The sequence below is a fragment of the Aulonocara stuartgranti genome (assembly GCF_965226115.1).
Source record: "Aulonocara stuartgranti genome assembly, chromosome: 18".
Lineage (NCBI taxonomy): Eukaryota > Metazoa > Chordata > Actinopteri > Cichliformes > Cichlidae > Aulonocara > Aulonocara stuartgranti.
This window is the reverse complement of record NC_138954.1, coordinates 9,160,498-9,182,831: the sequence shown is the minus strand read 5'-3', so window position 1 is coordinate 9,182,831 and position 22,334 is coordinate 9,160,498. Positions and strand designations below refer to the sequence as shown.

The 22,334-nt window shown below is 41.4% G+C and overlaps 1 protein-coding gene across 8 annotated transcripts in view; it reads right to left on the bottom strand.

Moving 5' to 3' along the window:
* Positions 1-438: 438 nt before the first annotated feature.
* The window catches only part of cadm3 (cell adhesion molecule 3), a 116,380-nt gene continuing 94,484 nt past the window's right edge, over positions 439-22,334 (bottom strand). For 3 of the 8 annotated variants that reach the window (XM_082512485.1, XM_082512486.1, XM_082512487.1), the window contains exons 6-12: positions 22,063-22,233; positions 21,406-21,496; positions 12,242-12,414; positions 11,437-11,862; positions 10,989-11,009; positions 7,279-7,404; positions 439-4,655 (exon numbers count right to left, since the gene is read on the bottom strand). In XM_082512485.1, coding sequence (XP_082368611.1) covers positions 4,537-4,655; positions 7,279-7,404; positions 10,989-11,009; positions 11,437-11,862; positions 12,242-12,414; positions 21,406-21,496; positions 22,063-22,233 — 1,127 coding nt within the window. In that variant the 3' untranslated portion in view covers positions 439-4,536. The remainder of the gene's footprint in view (positions 4,656-7,278; positions 7,405-10,988; positions 11,010-11,436; positions 11,863-12,241; positions 12,415-21,405; positions 21,497-22,062; positions 22,234-22,334) is intronic. The other 5 variants (XM_082512488.1, XM_082512489.1, XM_082512490.1 and 2 more) reach the window with 5 other exon arrangements.

The window sequence follows — 22,334 nt, the reverse complement described above, 5'->3', positions numbered from 1 at the left end:
GCGCAATGCTTCGATTCAAATTGAGTCTAGAATCAGAAACTGTCCAGTCCATCTAGTTCAGAGAGAGATAGGAAGCTATTCTCAACAAATATTTCTCTGATATGATGAATATGAAGGCATTTAAAATCTTAAATAACAGAGAGCGCCTTAGAGGTCTTTGATCTTGAAAAGTCTCAGTTTTTTAAGAAAATGTTGCATTTTTCAATGATGCAGTAAACTGCCGGGACCACAAAATTTTACAGCGTGAAACAGTAAACACAGGTACTAATAACATGAAAGACGAGTCTGTGCTGAGTTATTAAATGTGATTAGCAAAATATGTGTTTAACCACACTTTCATATTAAAAAAAAGTTTCATAAGAAAGCTCTAATGGGCATTTCAGACCTGGAATTTTTACTGTTTCCCAGCATAAAGAACAAATGATAAGACACGTGAAATTAACCCAAATGCATGTTTATTGAAGTCAACAACTGAACTGTTATTTTAACAAAAGTAACCCCGAAAAACAAATACTTTATGAACGTAACAGCCAACAGATGCAAAACCCACCACTGCATGCGGTTGGGCCTCACCTTGATGACATCATCAGCCATAGTACAAATTAACATAAATGACAGCACTACTCCCATGTGATATGGATATTTATTCAAAAGGAAGACTTGTCATTCAAAATAATAATGATAAGAACAAAGACATTGTCTGAGTTACTGAAATAAGAACATTTTTGTGAATGCAACACACATGAGAGTAAATCTGAAGTTTGTCTGGGTCAATTATTACACGCTTCACACTCATACACAAACACACACACACACACACACACACACACACACACATATGTACAAATACACCATAGTAACAGACATCAAGCCTGCTGTGCATATCCAAATGTGTGTGTGGATGTGTTTGTATCCAAAGTGTATGTGCAAAGTATGTAGCTCGTAAGAGTATCTGGTAAAAGGCAACACTATATACATGAAATTAATTAAAAATCGTTGTTGAAACAATAACATATGCAAAAAACTAAATGTCTAACCTTCAAGTTTTGGAACATCTAAATTCAAGGAAAGAAAAAAAGATATCAATTGAAATGAAAACAATGAGATTATGCACAACTTTAATGAAACATAATTTAAAAATTAATTGGCTTATTCTACAAAATGAAAAGAGATGGGCGGCAGCTAGTGTGCGGCTGCCTGAAGAGGAGGTGGCGCGTCTGGTGGAAGGGCAGGACAGCTCGTACCGACCGAGGAGGGAGAAGAAAAGCTGTTGTTTGCTGGCATCTGGTGACAGTCAATCATTACTGCACTGATGCACTGAAATGCAATTAGACGTGAGTGCAAATCTCAGTCCAACACTATACCCCTACGTGGTTTTGATAAGGGCATAACGAGTCCTTTGCCAGTTGCTTCACTGCTTTTCTGCTGTGTTGAGGCGGTGCAGACGGATTTCACTGGGACATGTTTGCAGATCAGAGAAAAGCAGGGAGGTCAGCCGGTTAGGCCGCCGCTTCTCGTCTCAGGAGACGAACTTGTCATCGCTGCTCATCTGCAACACTATCTACACTTTCCAACCATTTCTCATGCAAGCTACATGCTAGCAGACTAACTAAGACAAAGGACAGGACAATAAATTACAGGCAAATACAGGTCCATTAGTTTTTAAAAGACACTACACTTTGGTGAGTATGAGTCAGATATTCCTTTCTCCATTCACAGAGCAGAACTAGACTGAGGTTAAATACAAGTCAATGGTAACATCTTCAAAGTGGACAACAATCTCTGTGAGACAGAGCCAATCCTCTGATCTGCAGGCATGATAGCAGTGAAATGATAGCAGAAGAGTGTTGTAGAGCAAACATCAGATAAACAGTGCAAGCTCAAACACACAGAATCCAAGCACTGTTTAACCCGGGTTCGCTACTACATCACCAGTCACTAAATAGTCTCACCAAGAGCTCTCGGCAGAAAAAAAGAACAACAGCTGACCCTGCTTCAGGTCGCATTACCCTTTGTAGAATAGCTAGCTTATAGACATACTACTTGCTCACAAAGAAGAAAGCTAGGTAGCGGTTAACAACAACACGGGGAAAGGAATGCAAAATCACATTCCCTGAACATTCCCATAAAATGTGTACAAAAACTATCAAAGACATAACTGTCTATAGGTAGACTGACAACAACAGCAAGTGGATTCCTCTCCAAACACTCCCAAACAGTGCTTCGAAGAGCCATCAGCACACGCCAGCAAAGCTATAGACGCTACTTCTACTGTACGTCTATGTGAACTCGTGGATGAGAGACCAGGAAGGAGAATCAGACATCAATCAGAGATGGAGTGGGGGAGACGAGTGATGAGAAGAGGGGACATGGGGTGAAGGTGGATCAGGACGCAGACGGGATGATTGATTAAAGAATGCAAGAAATGGACGGGCAGAGCAGAGGGGGAAAAAAAGAGAAGAGGACATTTAAGTTACTAAATGACTTTCTTCAGTGTTAGTGCCGCCCAGACTCGGCACCCTGCCCACCAAACCAAAGCTTGGCATGTGTACAGTCTAGAGCCCAGAGCCTCTTAGTTAGATTGCAATCAATTTCAATGACCGGGCCAAGTGGAGCTTTCAGTGCTAAGGCGAACTTCCAACCTTAATAAAACACTGTGCATTTATGGGAACCTTTTGCTAAGCTGGTAAATGATTCCTGCTTGCAATAACACACATACACACACACACACAAAAAAAACAAACAGTAACAGAAAGGTTTTTTGCCGGGAAGTTTGTCATAATGCATGTAGCCTGTAGTGGAAAAGCAAGCAAGCATTTTCACCTCTGAAAGCAGCAAATGTGCCAACCTCTTAGAGGAAGTCATGATGTCACTACTCAATGAATTTAGCGCCAGGTGGCCTCGCCAAGACAAGCAGTCTGCTGCAGAGAGAAAAACGGCGAAGGTGAACCGTGGGATCAGCGGGGCCAGCTGGAAGGAAAGCCACAGTGGTCCACAAGTACAAACACTGGGCAGCAGAATTCAAGATAAACTCCACCACCAACTTGTCGCCGTTCAAAGCTCTCGACCGAAGGTGTGCTGCTGATTAGCATTTAGGAGCAGAGAGCCGACAAAGCAGGGAGAAACTCCATTCATCAGCGAAAAAAGGAACTAAGTACATAAACATTGTTGAAAACCTGAACATCAAAATCAAAATACAAGTTAGGAATTCGATTCATGGACTCCTGGGCTGACAAACTGACAAACACTGTAAAAATGTTAACACTGACAGTAACATACTGAGACACTGACGAGAGAAAATCCCTCACGAGTCCCCAAGAGATCAAAGAAAAAAAGAAAAAAAGATCAAAGAAAATCAGAATATACAAATATTTGCAGTTAATGTTAGTCTTCATCGCAACATCATTGTTGTTATGTTTCTATTTTTTACCCAGATATTGATATTTCGACTCTGCATTTCCACGCATGTAATAAAAACAGGCAGGCTTTTTTTTGAGTATATAAGTATATACTGTAATGCAGTAACAGACTGTATGAGTTACAGGAGAGGGGGGGTGGAGAGAGAAAGAGAAGGGGGATAGAAGGAGAGACAGAAGGCAGAAACAGGACAGAGAGAGTGTATTTACAGCACACCAAACATTTTCTGTCAAGTAAAAAGAATGCTATATAATTCTATATATATATATATTTATATATGTATACTGGAGCCCCTGGGCTTTGTAGCACAAGGTGGGAATGCTGTTTTTGCATGGGTGTTGCATGTTTTTGTGGCGTTGCATTGTGGAAAACTCGATGGCTCGTACCGGGGTTTGCGAGGACGTAGGAAGAGGTTTGATGGCATAAAAAGATTAAACCGTGAGAGAGGGAGATTATGTTTGTCAGTAATAATTTGCTTTAGATGGATTTCTCTGTCACGAGGAGGCTTATAGAGGGATTCTGCCTTGTTAGATGTAGAGAATGAGGAGAAAAAAAAAGTGAATAGACAGACCTGGTTTGGATTAAATGTTGAGAAGACAGGTTTGAGAAGTGGAATATCAGCTCGACATGTTGGAATGTGACTTACAATTTTGATTTTTCACGGCGCTGACAGTTCAAAATAGGCTACGATGCTTGTGTGACAATGTGTTAATGTGTCAGAATTCGGATGCGTGTTAGTAGGAGGCTCCCGTTTGTTATTCTGAGCATCTATGAGCATTCACGTCTGTGTGAAAACAGATTCACCCCTTAACTGACACAAGTATGTTGCATGTTCGTGTGTGTGTTTGAGTGTAACATTAGTTCATCCATATGTCAGTGCAAAATCTCACTTCCCTGTATCAATGCAAAGAGGGTAGTACCAGCTGAAGCTCAACTCAGCCCAGAGTCCTTTCCCCCCATTCCCATCCCAATCATCCCTCCAACAGAGTGAAGAACTGAAGCATCGTGAAAAAAAATCGAAGTTTCCTTTCCTTCACTCTTCCCCTCTCCTCCAATCCACGTCCTCCAACTTTTTCTCCGCCTCCTCCCGCTTCTTTCCTCCACCACTCTGTTCTCTATCTAGATAAAGTACTCTTTCTTGTCCTCTGCTCCGGAGTGACCTCCTTCTGCGTTGATGATGGCTGTGTCGGCATCCGGGGCATCATCTGAGCCCTTGGCCTCGTGGGTCAGATACGTTCCTGTGGCAGGAGAGAGAAAAATTTGGAGAAGTAAGATTAAATAAGGCAGCGAAAGTGCAACATTGTAACTGTAAAAATTAACCAGACAAAGACCAGCAGAAAATAAACCATTGCAGTTTGCTACACAGTGTGTTGCTAGCTAAAGGTCCAGCTGCTTTATTTAAACCTTACATGCAAGTTCTCGTGTTTTTAAATCATCCATCCATCCATCCATTCACTTCCGCTTATCCTTTTCAGGGTCGCGGGGGGCGCTGGAGCCTATCCCAGCTGTCATAGGGCGAGAGGCGGGGTACACCCTGGACAGGTCGCCAGTCTGTCGCAGGGCCAACACACAGAGACAGACAACCATTCGCACTCACTTTCACTTGCACATTCACACCTAGTGGCAATTTGGATTATCCAATTAACCTATCCCCACAAGTTGCATGTCTTTGGACAGTGGGAGGAAGCCGGAGTACCAGGAGGGAACCCACGCAAACACGGGGAGAACATGCAAACTCCACACAGAAAGACCCCGGCCTGATGGTGGAATTGAACTCAGGACCTTCTTGCTGTGTGGCAACAGTGCTAACCACCGTGCCACCGTGCTGCCGTTTTTAAATCAGATCATGAAATTATGTTTTTTCATATTGTGAAATGTGCTGCTAAACAAACTGAGGCAGACTAACTGTGCTATTATAAGGCTGCATGAAAATACTCTGCAGGTTAGTGCAGGATAAACAGGTGAGCTTGCTGTACTGTGATGGATTAAAGTAAAGTGTGTGACTGGTGCACAGTGGCTGTGGTTTCATGGCCAGAGTTAGGTTACATCAAGTGTAGCAGAGATTAATATGGATTTTTGCTGATGATGCTGAGATCCATTGACTGAACTCTATCTTCATACCAACTTTATACCATCTAGAAAAAAGAGTGTACTGACAGTGTAGATGGAAATCAGCCAGAACAACTCATGAAACATCTGCTGACACCTGGTTCAATTCAGGTGTGCAAATGACAAAGAGCAGCAGGTCAGCTGATCACAGCCTGCACACTAAGAAAATCTACGAGAGCTCTCGATATAAATTATTGTGAGTTATATTCTTTTCCCCACAGTGAGCCATTGCAACCAATTTTAGGTTTCCCCACCTGCTGAATTCCACTTTAACCCCTGACTGTACACATTTTTCTGTTTAGAGGCAGACACCCTCTGCAATGTAGGCAACAGAAAATAGATATGTATTTTTTTTTATCTTCCTTCTTTTTCTTCAGATTCAAGCTGAGTATAATTAGAATAACAAAAAGTATGCATTCCCATCTAGCCATTCATTTTATCATTATGTTAATATAGCACAAGGTTCAGTTAACTTTGCACAAAAATAGAAACATCCTTGTTACTTTCTTACTTTGAGTACATTTCAGAGCCTGCTATTTTGCTTTTACATTAGTAAAGAAGTTAAATCAGTACTTCAACTTTTACTGGAGTAATTATTAACAGCAGTATTTCTACTTAAGTACAGAACGTCTTCATGCCAAATATCTCTAGGGAAGAGACAAACCCCAAGTTGCTCTCTGATGCCTCCATCGCAGCATGAATGTGTATAAATGTTAGCTAGAAAGCAGAGAAAAAGTGATTGTGTGAATGGGTAAGAATGGGTGAATGCTCAGGTAGAGCAGAGAAGCGCTATTTAAGAACCAGTTTATTACTATTACCGTTTTAATATGATGTTGGTGCCTGTTTTAAAATAATGTTAGGTCATCATAAGTCTGTTGAATCAAAGGTAGTTAGGTAAATAACTCCATCACCTATAAGGCTTTTACTTCTTACACAAATTTAAATGTAAAGGTCTGAGTGTTATTAGCTTTTTATTGCATGTACTGGTAGTTTACGTCTAATGAATAGGATAACTAGCATTGTGCCCACTATACTCATCACAAATTAGAAACCATATCCATTTGCTGACAAACAATTGCCTGAAACAGTCAGAGGTAATTGGTAGTGAAGGGAAACGGACATCATTCCTAGTAGATCTGGCACTTGTAAACAACAGCCAGCAGGCAGTCGCTTTCAATATTCTACCAGCTTGAAGCACCTAACTCAGGGATTGAATCTGGTTGAGTGGTGGTGGAGTTTGTTTTAATCAACCACCCCACCTGGGTACTGAAACAGGTCTTTATTGCCTCTGAACTTTGCATTACAGTATTTACTGTTTCCGTCCTAAAATTGGACTGAACGCATTATTTTAAATTCCAAATAAAAGTTGGTGATGTAACGAAAAGAAAAGGCTGGTGACACATCGCCGATGACAGGCAGTCTAATTTAAAAAGGGGGGTTATGTGAACCAAAATGTTTTAAAAAGAAATAAACATTCTCTTTGTGTGAGTCATTCATCTTCTTATTCTGATTTGAGCATAAATAAATTCATTAATTCCAAGTTTTAAGCTTATAACTCACATATACTGTAGGTGTAACTGCATTTGCATTTCTTTGTGTTCCTTCATTTGTATGCATATTTGCAGGTGCGAGATCCAGTCTTGGAGCTCATGTATCCATATTTATGCAAGTGTATCTCTGTGTATACTCGTGCACGCATGAATGAGTGTGCGTCCGTGTGTTCATGAGTCCGTGTTTGTGGGAGGCAGTGACCTTTGTGTCTGATGAGGTATCTGCCGAGGACGATGAGGAGGCAAAGCAAGATAAAGACGATGACAGCCACTACCCCTCCGATCACGGCGTGGTCCACCCCCGAAGTCGTCGACATGGCTGTGGGGTCTTAAGAAAAGGTCGAGCAGTGTGGAAGAAAGAAGAAGAAAGGGGGGAAGGGGAAAAAAAGAGAAGGCATGATAAAGAAAAAGAGGAAAAAAAAGCAAGAGAAAATGAGGTAGAAGCAGCGAGAAATAAGGGGAGAGCATGACAGAGAGACAGAGATTGAGAACAGAGGGGGAGACGAGGGGGTGGAGGAATATTGGTGGAAACGGATGATGAAAGGCGGTAGAAATAAAGAGAGTGAGAGAGAGAATAATGGGGAGAGTGACAGAGAGAATACAGAGCGAAATGACAAGAACAGGGGAGCAGAGAAGACTTGTCAATATATAAAACCCACTGAGGCAAAGTTTCAGAAGACAAAGACAGGGATGTGAAAAAGCCAGGCGAAAGAAAGAAGGCCACTGAGTCACCTTAAAAATTGTTTGCAGTCTACAAACCAAGTACCAATCACTTCGTGGGAACCTTGCGGGAACACACACAGACTCTTGATGTTGGCTGAAATCCTGACCCCTTCAGCCGTGGTGATTTCACTGTGACTGATTGATTTTATGCTCCTCTTTGAATTAAAATGTTCGGTCTTGAGAAATCCAAGGCAATGCACCAAACTGTACCAGAGTCCCAAACCTCCAGGGGCTCCCAAAGCCCCAGATTCTGCTTTTAGGATGATTTGATTAAGTATACATTTATCTAGCAGATTCATTCAATCACGGAGGATTTAGAATGAATATGTTTCATATACTCTAGCACATTTCAGAACTTCTTGTTGTTAATTTTAAATCATTGACATTCCATCAAACAAGTAATGAGTAAGAGTTCTTCATAACTTACTACAGTTTAAAATGATTGTCATGTATTGCAGGATAGTAACACTTAGCTTTTTAATGATTTAAAAGCTGTATTATGAATATATGTTTAAAAAAATATATACAAGTTGAAATTGCAGTGCAACCAGAAAATGCAGCAGATAATTTATTTGTTGCATCTTTTGAAGTTTATGATTCTTCAGTTTAGTTTTAATCCAGTACTTTGTGCAGTATTTGCCTCTGTATTTCCTTTTTTTCCCTCCTGTGCCAAGTTTATTCTTATGTCTGTGTTTCCCTGTTTAGTTGTTTTTACCCATTTAGTGTTTTGCTCTGCTAGCTAGTTGTGTCTTGTATTTAGTTTTATTCCCTCCGTGAGTGTTTTATATTGTCTGCACCCGCGTCTTGTTTCTGTCCAGCTGTGTCTAATCCCCATCAGCCCTCATTGTGAGCTAATATAATCCTATCATTCCTTTGTCCAGTGTCACAGAGTCCGTTTACCCTCCCAGTCTGTTTTCTGCCAGTCTGTTATTCCTGCTTCCTTCTGGATTTCTGTTACTTTGATCATGAACTTTATTGCTGGACTGCATATTTTCATTTTACTTTTTCTGTGTCTACATATCAGTATCTGAATCCTGAGTTTCCTTCTCTCCACAGGAGTTTGCAAGCTCTGCAGACTCATTACACATAAATAGATTTCCCTAACCATTATGTGTAGTTATCTATGAGTCCTTACTAAGATAATATGACACAACAGTTTAAAAATAATCTTGTTTTTTATTGATTGCTTATGCTCTACACGACTCTGCTTGGATCAGCTTGTTGTTGTGTTTGTGGTGTTCCAAACAAATGCTGCCACCAGGGAAGTTGCAGGCCACCTTCAGATAGACAAACTATGCAACATCAACACCTAGAGATGAAGGCTGCTTCTCACGTCTCTTCTTTATTTTGTTAATCTTCATTTATTGGCCGTTATAACAGCTGACACCATCAAATCAGCAAATAGCTCAGCCAAGTCACGCTGTACATGACATAAAAGAAGTGTCATAAAAATACAGGAAAGACCTAACGGTAGCACTTTAGGATAATGTCACACTATTAAGCATTTGCAAGATATTATAAAGGTATTAGCAAGTGCTTAATTCATCATTCATATAACATTACTCCTCGTTAGTATGTCATTTATAAACACAAATATGTTTGTCCATCTGTTACACCAGTAACACCTATCATTGCTACTACATAACAGCTAGTAACAATGATAATCATGATCATAGTCATAAGTATTTATCTGTATTTTTTAAACGTCAAACTAAGGAGGAGTAATACTATATAAATGATGGATTAAGCGCGTGCTAACGCCATAATAATGTTCATAATTATAAAAGTGCTAACAACTTAACAAAAATTTCATTTATGTAGCGTCTACACTTCAACACAATTATTTCAGAACAGTTTTTCATTTTTCTTTTTTTCTTGACTTGGGTAAGTTTCTGAATAATGTTCAGTTGACTTTAAGAGAAGACATCCTTTTCTCTTCTTTAAAGTGTTTTTTTTTCTGTTTGTTTGTTTGTTATGTTTTGAAGAGATGAAGGTTTTTCAGCCAACAACAGAAAATTTTGAGTTCCTCTTGTTGCCTCAAATCAGCCACTTAATCAACTTACTCTTCAGAAGAGAAAGCGATCTAGGTGGAAATAACACAATACATCAATCATTTCGCCTGGCTTTTTAGAACTGATCAGACACTGGGTGTTCATTATTTGAAAGTCACTTAGGCAGGAACAACTGAAATGCAGCGTGTCTTATACCAAAAAACACAAAAAACACACCTTAAAAAGATATTAGAGGAATAAAAAGGAACGATTTTGGAGAGGCTGTTTTTTTACCTGGCAATCAGCAAGTTAAAACAATGTGGAGGACAAGCTATTTTTCTTTACACTCAATTGGATTGCAGAACAGAGACACTAAAGCACAGCAATAGCTACTGTCAACCAGAAATAAAACTGAAAGTGAACATGGAAGAAAAGAACATTTTACAACCAGCTGGGTCACCAAAGGATGTAGTGAAGGGCCTTTTTGTAGGAGAAATATATTTCAGCCAATTGGAGACGTGAAGGGCCTGACAGTGGTGAACCAGAGGCCAGCTCTAGACAAGAGAATGGGAGAAAAGAGGAAAAGGGGAAAGCGGAGGGTAGGACTCTGTACGTCGATCAGAATAACACACAAACACAGAGAGTCGGGCACACACTCTGGTTGGCCAGCGTGGAGGTGAGAGAGGGGCATGCTGACGAGGCGAGACTGAGAATGAGCCCATAAATCCTGCTGTCAGCATCAAAGGAAAGCAGACAAGACCCAAGAACACCTCGAAGCCTGACCCCCCTCCCTCCTTGGTACGCGCACATACACACACACACAGAGAGAAACACACACAGAGGAAGTGGAACACTGTGTAAATGACTTGTACCACTTAAGGGGTCATGCTAGTCTGTGTGTCTTTGGGAGATAGAAGTGAGTGTGGATGTGAGTGTGTGCAGCACGTGGGAATGGTGGGTACTTGTGTCTGGAGCCAGTCTGTGTATGTATGGGCAACAACAAAGCATTATGTGGGCAGAGTATAAAATATTCATCCCTCTACTCACAAGTTCAAAGTGTCGCCAGACTACTTTTTCCCCCCAGAATCACAGACAGTCAAAAACAAAACTACAAAGAGTCAGGCGGACAGACAGGTGGACGAAAAGTTGGAACGACAGAAAACAAAAAGACCACAGGTGACTGGTGGAAAAGTTATACCTGTAATGTTGCGTGCTTCATCTTCAGAAGTGGATGGGTGGATGGATTGTTGAATGTATGGATGGAGGGAGGGATGGTTGGTGGTTAGGTAAGTGGAGGAATGTTTGTTAAGGAAGAGATTTGGGGTTCAGGATAATCAACGGGAGGAAAGAGGAAGACAAGAAAAAAATGTGAAACAGCTGTGACACAGCCAAACAAATGCCATTTTTTCCTTTATGGAGTGCTCCGTCATTTCCTTTGTTGCCACGCTTTATTCTGTGTTTGCGTGTGTGCGCGCATGTAACACAAGGTCAGAATATTTTTGACTGCTACACAATTCAAGATCAATTTTTGGTACAGCGGGAAAACATAAGAAAGCTTCAAACGTTTTGGATTTTCTCGGTTATATTAAGATTCTCGCATCTCTTTGCTTACAGGTGTGTGTGCGTAAGTGTGTAACTGGTTTTACCTGTGAAAGTGTTAACTCCATTCAGCTGGACTGAAACTGGGGGCGTAAGGGAGGAGGCAGGGGATGAGTAGGCGGGAGTGGCAGTGATGCTAGAAGAGCTGGTGGAAGGAGGAGTTGGGGATGAAGTGGGGTGGGGGGAAGAGGAGTCTGGAGAGAATGGCAGGTTGGGGAAGAGAGCGTTGGAGAGGGTCATGGTGGAGGATTCAGAGATGGTGGTTGACACATCAGTTGATGAAGGGGAGGAGTTTGAGGAAGAGGAGGTGGTGAAGGGGTCAGTAGTGGAAAAGGGGTCAGAGTAAATGGAATCAGAGCCAGAGCCGAAGAAGCTGTCGGTAGGAGAGGAAGATGGGAGGGAGGAAGAGGGGGTGAAAGATGAAGAACCAAGTGAGGGAACTGTGACTTTTGGGGAGTCTGGGTCCATGGGATCTTTGAGGAGGTCGAGAAAAAAAATGAAGCGCAGCAGGAGAAAAAAACGGGTGAGCAAAGCGCAAAAACGACCACGAATTGAATGAATGGGTCACATAAAAGCAAAGGGAGAGAAGCGCAAGAAATGAACGAAAGCGGTTGGATGGTTGTGGTCAGGCGCGGTTGGATGAGAAAAAAACAAAAAGAAAAAACAAAGACAGGAGGAAAGAAACAAAAGAAAATCAGAAGAGAAAAAAGATGGAAGTACAAGCAAAGCCACAACAAACAAAAGAAGGAATAAAAAAACGTGATGAAGAAAGAAAACATCCCAGAGTCCCTCTCCTTCCTCTTTCTGTCACCACACATCCCTTTTTTCCCTCTTTTTGCTTTTTCTCCTTACCTTGCACCAAGAGTGTGTACTCCCCCTCGCTGCTTCCAATGCCGTTGTCAGCGTGGCACACGTAGACGCCATTATCTGATTTGTTGAGCATCGAGAAATGCAGGACAGCACCATCAGGTTTGGCCTGTAAGGGGAGCCCTCCATCTTTCTTGTCCCATGTGTAGATAGTGGGCCTGGCAGACAGAGAGAATGAGAGACCTCAGCTGAAACATATACAGTCTGAACAATCAAAAGATTCTACAGTGATGAGAGAGGGGAGCTGTGACAAGTGCTTCAGGAGAAAGAAAAAAAGGTTGAGCGAGACAGGCGAAAAGAAGGAAGGGTCAAAGGAGCGGGGAAACTGGGAGGAATAAAGACAGAAAAAGAAAAGATAAAAGCAGGAGAGCAGAGCAGAGGAGACACGAGGAGAAACAGGAGGAGAAAAAAGGAGGGATAGGGAAGTTGTTGCAGGAGACAGCAAAGTAGATGAATAAAAAAGAAAGATGGAAAAAATAATGGCACGGCTTGAAGAAGAAAGGCGCTTAAAAGCGACAGAAAGAGAAGAAGACAACAGAGTGAAGATCAGCATTTCAAATCAGGCTGCGCTAAAAAATCCATTCTGCATAACAGATTGTGAACGAGAGAGATAGCGAGACGAGCTTTGATAAAAGAATCAATTATGTAAATGTGCAAGTCCTTAAGCACTGTACAGTAATTAGGATGACGGGGAGTCTGAATCGGGCACAGACCTGAATATACTGGACTGATTAATCACTCCTGGAAATGTGAAAAAACTCCTAGCGACACCTAAAGGTGCGATCCGTAACTTCACGGCTTTGGCCAGGTTGGCATTCGTACGCTAACTGTAAATGGCAGGAATAATGAGCCTCTTTGAATAAGCTACTTCAAACCAGTATTTAAAACCTAGCTGGATGAGTCGCAGCTGTAAAGGAGTAACTCTGTTGGTCTTTGCTGCTGGGTAAAATTCTCCAAATGGCTGAAAGCTAATGAAAAACACAATCTGCTCCCTTGACACTTCCTGCGGAGATAACGCTTGGAAAGACCAAGTGTCAAAGTTTCGAGTATGCTTCATTTTAGGCAAAGAAATCCTAACAACCCTGAAGGGAAAGCCTTTCAGTGCCCCGAGGCAAATAAAAGATGATTATTCAACCATAAAATGTTTAAAAATCAGCATGTCGTTTCAGTGCATTGTGTGGTTACCTGCAATAAAATGTAATCTTCTGTTGTTTTACACCGCTTCCAAATGCTTGATAATGTGCAATTAACCGAACAATTAACTCCACATTTACAGGCTGTGACTCGTGTAGTAATATTAAACATAATGCTCGATATACGTTTACGTACAGCGGGGCAGCTTAAGTGGAGAAAGCGGATTGGTGAGATCACGATAATGATCTGATAATTCCCAGCATGCAGGTCTAAACTCTGCGCTTTATTCTTGGCTGTGAGCCCCGCTTAGGTGGAAAGTTTTCAATTAGCACACATGCATTAGTAAACACTGTACAAAAGTCATGATACGCTTGAAGACATTCCTTATTGCAATTATGGGTACTTTGGAGCTGCATACGCCTCCCTCTCCCAGTTGTAATCATTATCACTGAGAAGAATGAGCTTTTGGGTATTTCTGCTAAATTATTAATATAAGATTTGTTAAATTAAGCTAATTTATAAAATCTTTGTAATTCAAGAGTTATTTCAACCGAACATATCATGTCAACAGATAATGGTATTTTTACAATTAGAGATTATAAATGGATAAGCCTTGTGATTTTTTTATGTTGTTTTTATTTTTGATTAAATCCCAGAGACTACACTGTTACTCTCGCTCTTTCCAACCCACTCTGTGGCGCTCAGTCCCAAGGTCACTGTTTCCTGCAGAATATAGACAGCCTTGAAGCTGCTCTAATTACCTTTTTTGTATTAACAATGGGTGAAATGATTATGCTACTAATTTTTTTTTTCTGTTTTCATCAGACAGACAAATTCAGCAGTTGAAGCTTGCAAAGATTTGGAGGATTTAGATGCTAAAGAGCCACAGCCGACCCTTTGGGAGTTTTTAGAGACTAAATCAGCAAAGGTAAAAGAACATCGCTCAGCAGACGGGGCATACAGACTCAACTTACAAATGAATGGCAATGTTGCTCTGTGTGTGCATGTGTATAAATAAACTTCTGTTTGACAACCTGTTTGCTGTAGAAACACAACAGCGGTATTTAACTTACAGCCAGTGGGCCAAACTGGGCCCACCACAGGCTGCCGGCTGGTGCACTTATTCATTAAATCAAATTTACTAAAGAGGCTCCAGCTACGTTTAATGTTGTTTGAACTCCTTCAGTTGTAACCAAAGCATTTGTAACTAATTCAGATAATAAATAAAGTAAAATATGTGCTTTATCCGTATCCACAGGCATCATATCTATGCTTCCATGAAATTAATGCAGTTTAAAAGTCACTAAATCTGAAAATAAAATTGATGACTTGGAGGCCTTTTAATCATTATTCACTCTTTATTTATTTAGTGCTGTTAGGATAATTAACTGGACCCTGATTTCCTGTCATTTAAAAAAAATTACCCCCAGGCAAAGAAGTGTATGGAAAGGTCCTCAAGGCTGAGTATACCTGCCAGCAATGTGGCTGTATGTTAGTGACAAACAGTGCGCTGCAAATGCTACTCCTCATGTCTTTATACTTTCCTTCCAAGCAGACTTTCTTGTATTTTTTAAAGTGGTCTTAGGCAATAGCTCTCGAGGCATTTTGATCTTTTACGGTTTTTCTGCTTTTTCTACTCACTCTCAACTCAGTTGTTGTACCTGATCTTTTTCAGAGGAAGTTTGGGAACTACAAATCTGTTAATGTAGAATTTCCAGATTATCTGTACTTTACTTGAGTATTTTTTTTTACGTTTACTAAATTTTTTAAACAAATATCGGTACTTTCTACTCTTTAGATTTTCAAAACAGACTTGTTACTTTCGGTTTAACACATTTGAAGGGAGTTTTTATTTCATGTCACTGCGGGCCTTCAAACATTAAACACATAAAAGACAATCCTAATAGCATATCAATCACCAGGGGTTATTGCATTAAAAAAAAGATGAAAGAGGCAAAACCATACAAGCTATGCATAATTTATATTGCCAGTCAAGGTGGGCCGGCGTTTGTTTTTTTCTTTGAACAAGTGGAGATGTTTTTAAGTTGTGTTCGCAGTACTTCAGTACTTCTAGCTAACCCTACAGAAGAAGAGCAAGTACAAAGGCAGTAACATTTTTTGAGTGGCAGGTAATTTCAAATGTAACGTTATTATCAGCTCAACAAATATCAGCAAGCGCACAAAGTGTGCAGTTTGTCGCACAGTGTGTCTGCCTGCTAAGGGTCCAGCTGCTGTTCTTCACAGGGAGAGAAAAGAGTGCAAAATAACTTCACTCAAACAAACAGAGTTATACTAACTGTGTGTTATTGGCAGGTTGCATAGTGGATGTGGTGTTCCTGGTTATAGTTAGGTTACATGAAGGATAGCAGAGATTAATATGAATTTTAGCTGATGACACTTAATTCACTGAATTCCACCTTCATACCAACTTTATACTGGTATAAAGACAGAATAAACAATGTCGGTGTAGAGGATAGGAATCAGCCAAGATAGGACTGCTTGCATCTTTTTGAATACAGTTGTGTAACTCCACAAAGGTCAGCAGGAGCACAGATCAGCTCATCACAGCCTATATACTAAAAGAATCTACTGGAGCCCACAATATAAATTATTGTAAGCTATTATTCTTTTCCCCACTGTGAGCCACTACACCTGAATAAAATTTAGACTAAAGTAAAGTTTATATTCCTGTTTGCTAACATTATTTTATTACATTAATATAGCACAAGGTTCAGTTGCACAAAAATAGCTGATAGAGAGGTCCTAAAAATGACTTTTTACTTTCTTGCTCTGAGTACATTTCAGAGCCTGTACTTTTTCACCTTTACTTGAGTAAATAATTTAAATCAGTATAGAATATCTGTACTTTTGCCACTTCTGATGAACCGGTGTCTACGCATAGCAAACAACAAAAGAAACTATTTTCAATCTTCATGCATTTAACTACTAGCAGCCTGTTGCACAAACAGCAGGCTGCCTCATTTAATATAAAATAAAATGCCAATGATAACACATTGTGATTACCATGAAATAGTACTTTTGCAACAGTAAGGTGATTTTCAAAGAGTTCCATCCATCCATCCATCCATTCGCTTCCGCTTATCCTTTTCAGGGTCGCGGGGGGCGCTGGAGCCTATCCCAGCTGTCATAGGGCGAAAGGCGGGGTACACCCTGGACAGGTCGCCAGTCTGTCGCAGGGCTAACACACAGGGACAGACAACCATTCACACTCACATTCACTCGCACATTCACACCTAGTGACAATTTGGATTAATCAATTAACCTATCCCCACAAGCTGCATGTCTTTGGACGGTGGGAGGAAGCCGGAGTACCCGGAGGGAACCCACGCAAACACGGGGAGAACATGCAAACTCCACACAGAAAGACCCCGGCCTGATGGAGGAATTGAACTCAGGACCTTCTTGCTGTGCGGCAACAGTGCTTAACTTAAAACCTGGCACATCTCTGCAGCGTGTCCTTTAAAAATTTTGAGAAACTGCACAAGTATAGGACAAATGAAGAGGTCGCAGTGCAAAAAGATACCTGCAGCAGATGAACATTATGTAAAAGTCACATCTTTAAAAAATAGGAAAAAATCCAGCGAAGACCTGACACAGGACCAGAAAGATGCATCTAGTCCTTAAGCTGATTCCTGTTTGCCGAAGCCACGTCAAAAATGTTCTCGAAATGATATTGGCAAATGAATGTGCTAAGTTACACAAAAAACTGGACTGAAAATCTGTGAAAAACATGCCTGGATTTGGATCCAAATGAGAAATTTTTAGTTGAAATTTTTGTCATGATGCACAGTCATGAAATGTCAGGAAAGAGGTACAACAGTGAGTCCCCACAGCCATCTGTAAAAAACACTGTCGTAGTTTGGAGCTGCACTTCAGACTGTGGTGTTGGGGATCTTGTCAAAATTGATGGAATTACGAAAGCAGAAAAGATTTTGATCCACCATGCAATACCATCTGGAAAGCATCTGATTGGCAACAACCTCATTTTTCAGCATGACAATGATCCCAAACACACTGCCAACATAGTAAAAGCAAACCTGGATAAAAACAAACAAACAATGGAACAGTATCAGTCATGGATTGAGTCTCCCAAGGGCTCAGCATTATTGAAGCAGTGTGGGATCATCTTGACAGAGTATCGAACAAAACACAGCCAACATCCAAATAAGAGCTCTGAATGTCCTTCCAGAAGCCTGGAGAAACTATTTCTTGAGACTACTTGAATAAATTACAAGAAAGTGTGCCTGAGAGAGTCTATGTAGAAGAATAGAGGTGGTCATACCAAATATTGACTTTCAAGCTGATTAGAATTATAGTATGAGCTTTGTTTTTGCCTTGCTTACTGCATTTCCATCTATGTTTGCATGTCTAAATAAACTGCTGCACCTATTTCCCATTTTCCTAGCAACATATAAAGAAATAAGATGTGGATCAAGACTTTTGCACAGTACTGTAAGCTATATTACGCTTTGGCTACAAATATTTGGTCTTTTTAAGAAAACTGAACTACAGGACATGGACGGCCTTGTCCGTTAACAAGCCACAGGTTAGTAATCTTGTAACGTGTCACCTGCTGTTTTCTAAACATAGCCACAACCTTGCAGACTTAAGGAAGCTTGCAAGCATTAGGTCAAGGTTATGTCAGGCTTTTAAGCTGTAAACATGTTAAGTGAAAAGTCTGGGGAGAGATTAACTCAGTTATGTGACTTGAAGAATAGAAATGTAAAGCGATTGTGAGCACTACCCCGTGTTCCTGATCAAATAAATGGGAACTATAATAGAATGTAGCGCACAAATCCTTTTCTCTTCTATTAGAAAGTTCTTGCCGCTGGGCGTCAAGGAAACACAGTATAGAATTTGATACGCTGTTATTCTTTTGAACCTGACAGGATGTGACCACAGAGAGAAAAGTGTGTATCCTGGAATAGAGTGTGACATTCATTGAGTTTGATTGGGGCGGGCGGTTAAAAAGGAGGACAGGGAGCTGAGTGGCTGGGTGTGTCGGAGGAAAGGTGTTGTTGCAGTGATTGGGTTTTGACTGACAGCTGCAGGGGCAACCTGTATCTGACTCGATTGGACACTAGCTCATCCACAAGCAGCGGTGCACATAACCGAGCACACTCCCCTCTCTCTCCCTCACACACACACACTCTTGTTTGCGCTCCCCCTTTCTGTCTTAGTCATTCTCTGCTTGTCACCATATCTTTCTGTCTCCCCTCTGCCCACGCTTTTCTCCGCTTACCTCTCCCCTCCTGTCAGTTTGTTTTCCTTTCCTCTCTACCTTTATTTTCTTTGCCTCTTTTTTTCTCTCTTCACTTCTTCTGTGTGTGTTTTTTCCACTGCCACTCAGCAGTCATTCTTATCTAAAGCCTCTCCATGTACTCCATGTAAATTTTTACAGTGGGTGATCCCAATAGGAGCACCCTGAACGTTTGCCCTGTCAAAGCCATTTCAAAGTAGACACTGCAGATCCATTTATTATAACAGAACAAGACTATTCCTTATGCAGAACAAACATGATTCAGTGGACGGTTGAAATGTTTCCCAAACAAATGGATTTCTAGCATTGGTGGTCCCCTGACTGTGGCACACTCTCCATGCCTTGCTTCCATGCTGCCTATAATTTATCCACAACCATGCTGCCTGTTACAGCACGTACATGCAATGACAGTCACCTCCTCCTCCCCCGCCCCCTGTGCATTCCACCTGCCAATCAAACTTACCAGCTAGTCTTCTTCCTAGCCACTCCTGTGATGAGCTGACAGGGAAAGAGAATGAGTAGGGAAGGGATGACAGCAGAGTAGAGCGGGAGGGAGAGTGAGGAGGGGAGGGATGGGGGGTTTAGAGGGAAAAGGTGTGAGGAGAGATAGATGAGAGTTATAGGAAAGGACGAAGTTAGGAGGAGGAGGTGGAGGAGGAGGAGGAGACCAAAGGGTGGAGGCATGACAAGGCGGAGAGGCGCGAACGAGCTATGAGTGACAAGGCGGCAGAGAGATACGTGATGATGGAAGGATGGAAGGAGGAAGAAGAGGGAGAAGAACTACAGATCGATGGAGATTCATCTATAATGCAGAAAGGCCAGGGGAAAGTGCATTTGTGTGGGCAGGATTTAAGACGCGGCTTGCAGTTTGTTTCTGTGTGCATGCGGGTATCAGAAAAAACATGTACACGCTGTATCAGTGAACACACCAGAGCTTGTTTGAGCAGATTTTTGTTTTTGTCCGTGTGTTCTCGCACACAAGTCCTGTTTGAACAAGAGACCATTTGCACAAGAAGGCATCAGAAACCGAACATGTTAATTTTTGATTGCTTACAAGTGTTTCTGTGTGTGTGTGTACTTACTGTGACTGCTGTTACCCGCATAATTAGTGTGAGTGTGCTTTTTTTATTATACGATTGTGTACCTATGCTGTGTGACCTGACACCTTTACAGTGAGAAAATGTGACAGTATTTACACGCGTGTCTGTTTCATTGTATGTTGCTCTAAAATGCCTCAAAATTCGATTGAGGTCCTCCACACAACCAGGGTGAGAGCTTCGATTACAGTAAAGCCAGCCTGAACTGTTCATTACAGGCAGGGCTCCCATCCATATATCTTACAGTAAAACAGGCCAAAGTGCTATATAAGAGGCAGCATTTATCTGAATGTGGTCATGAACTCGGGTTTACTAGACAGGAATCATGTCAAGCAATTGCACTTACTTCAGAAAAGCTACAGGCACTCCACAAAAGGCATATAAACCCTGAATTAACTGTCAAGAAAAAAAAATGGTAGCACATGTTGAAATTTTAGAAAATATTTCTGCTTTAATGATCATTGCAAGCAGGAAGAGGTGCAAGGAATGCGACTTAAAAAGTATTTTTTGACATCAAATACAATGACATCTCGCACCAAGAGTAAAAGCTGATGTCGCTTAACCATGACCACTAATGATTCTATAACCAATCGTAGCACTGTTACGTCTTTATTTAGTCCATTTTAGCCTGCCTTTTTTATTAATCCTTTATTTATCCAGGCAAAAAAATCTCATTGAGATTAAAAATCTCATTTCCAAGAGAGACCTGGCATCATGGCAACAGAGACCTGGCATCATGGCTTTTAAAGCCCACAAAGTAGAGATCAGAGTAACACTTACGCAACTTTAATACCAGGGTGGAAGTGTGAAGCTAAGTGGTTGCGACACCTTTAACTTTGGGTTTTTGTTTGTCAGCGACTGATCATATTAGTTTTAAAAGCTTTTCGGTAACTACAACAATAGGTGAATCCATTAGTGTCGACATTCAGCGGTGATCCTGCTGTCTTCAGTTCAGTAAGAGTGAATTCAGCCTGTTGCTCGGTCTAACCTGTCAGGATCAGTTGAGCACAAAACTAGCAATTATTAGCGTTGCATAGAGAGATGGTAGTTCAGCATCCTGTTATGTTGGACTGAATTATTAGTTACTGATAGTTAAACCTTGAAAAAAAAAGGTGCAACTTGATTGCTTTACCGCTCATTCAGCGGGATTCTTCGGTTCTAAAAGAGTCACTGTGATTGTCGTTTTTGTGATGTTTTTGTGTCTTTCACAATCATTTTTTTCTTTGTTCTGTGACACACTGTGAATCACAGCTCAGCATACAAGAGCGCCATCAGTCACAAGTGGGAGGAGCTTTACTGCCAATTCAGTCAATGACAAGGTTCACTCACTCCAGTCATTTAAAAATATTTCAGCTGTGAATCATTGAGTTTGGGCAAAGAGGAGAGCCTTGGTTTTCTCGCAAGCTGCTGGAAAATGCTGAAACATGACCATGACATTATGTGCTACATAGTTAAACCAGATATAGGATATTGTTTGGGATAGTATCTTTTTTATTCACTTTTTAAAATATTGTTGTTCTGACTAATAATTGTGCCTCGAACGGGGTACGTGTGACTGGGTGCAAGTGGTGTCTAGACTCCGGCTAAATCAGAGAGCACTGTATGTGTTTAAGCACTGAGGAATCTGTTTGTCTTACTCGGGGTTGCCGTTGCCGACACACCGAAGAGAAAACTTCTCCCCCTCTCTAGGCAGAGTGCTCTCAGGGTGTATCATCACGTTCGGGGAATCTGTAAGTGTACGACAGACACACCCACAAATATACACAGAGACACAAATTAAAGTTATATAACAGAAGACTTGTAACCGTGCGAATATGCACAATCCCATTCATCCCCATCTCCATCTCCTCCCATCTGCATCCTGTAGGCGTCACCATCTCTCTGCCTCCCACTATGACATAACCCCTTACACAACATCACTTTCCACCGGCGATGCAGTACTGTCATATTTCCCACAGGGTGGCAGCAGTGACACAGACTCCATAACTCCAATTATAGTTTCATTTTAGATGATAACCCTCTCTCCTTATTCACTGTGACTCAACTCTGGCTAAGTGCACCAGCAGAGGAAGGTGAATTTCCTGTGTGGTCATGATTACAGGCAGCTAATGTGGAATTATTGGAGCAAAGATCAAACCGAAAAAGGGGAAAATGGGCTTATACTGCCCAATAAAAGAAAAGGTCAGGATAGAAATAAAGAAACAGAGCAGTCTGAGGTTTTCCACTGCTTCTCACCCATCCCCGAGTAGCTTCTGTACCTGCCTTCCTTCCCCCCAATTTCCCAGTTGACTTACACAACACCCGCAGAGCCTGCTCGCTCCTCTTGTCCCCCGGAGAAAGAGAGGGGTGGTTGACGGCGCAGGTGATGAGCGTGTTGTCATCGCTGGCGCTCACCTCCAGGGTGAGCTCGCTGCTCACGTTGTACGTGGGGTTGCCATCAACAGTCTCCACCACCTGTGGACCGCCTGAGGTGAAGAGAACAAGAAGAATACGGTTAGGAGGAGAGCGCCTGCATCTCAACCTGGCACTGGTACAGTAGTCTTGAACAAAAAATTCACACAACTCA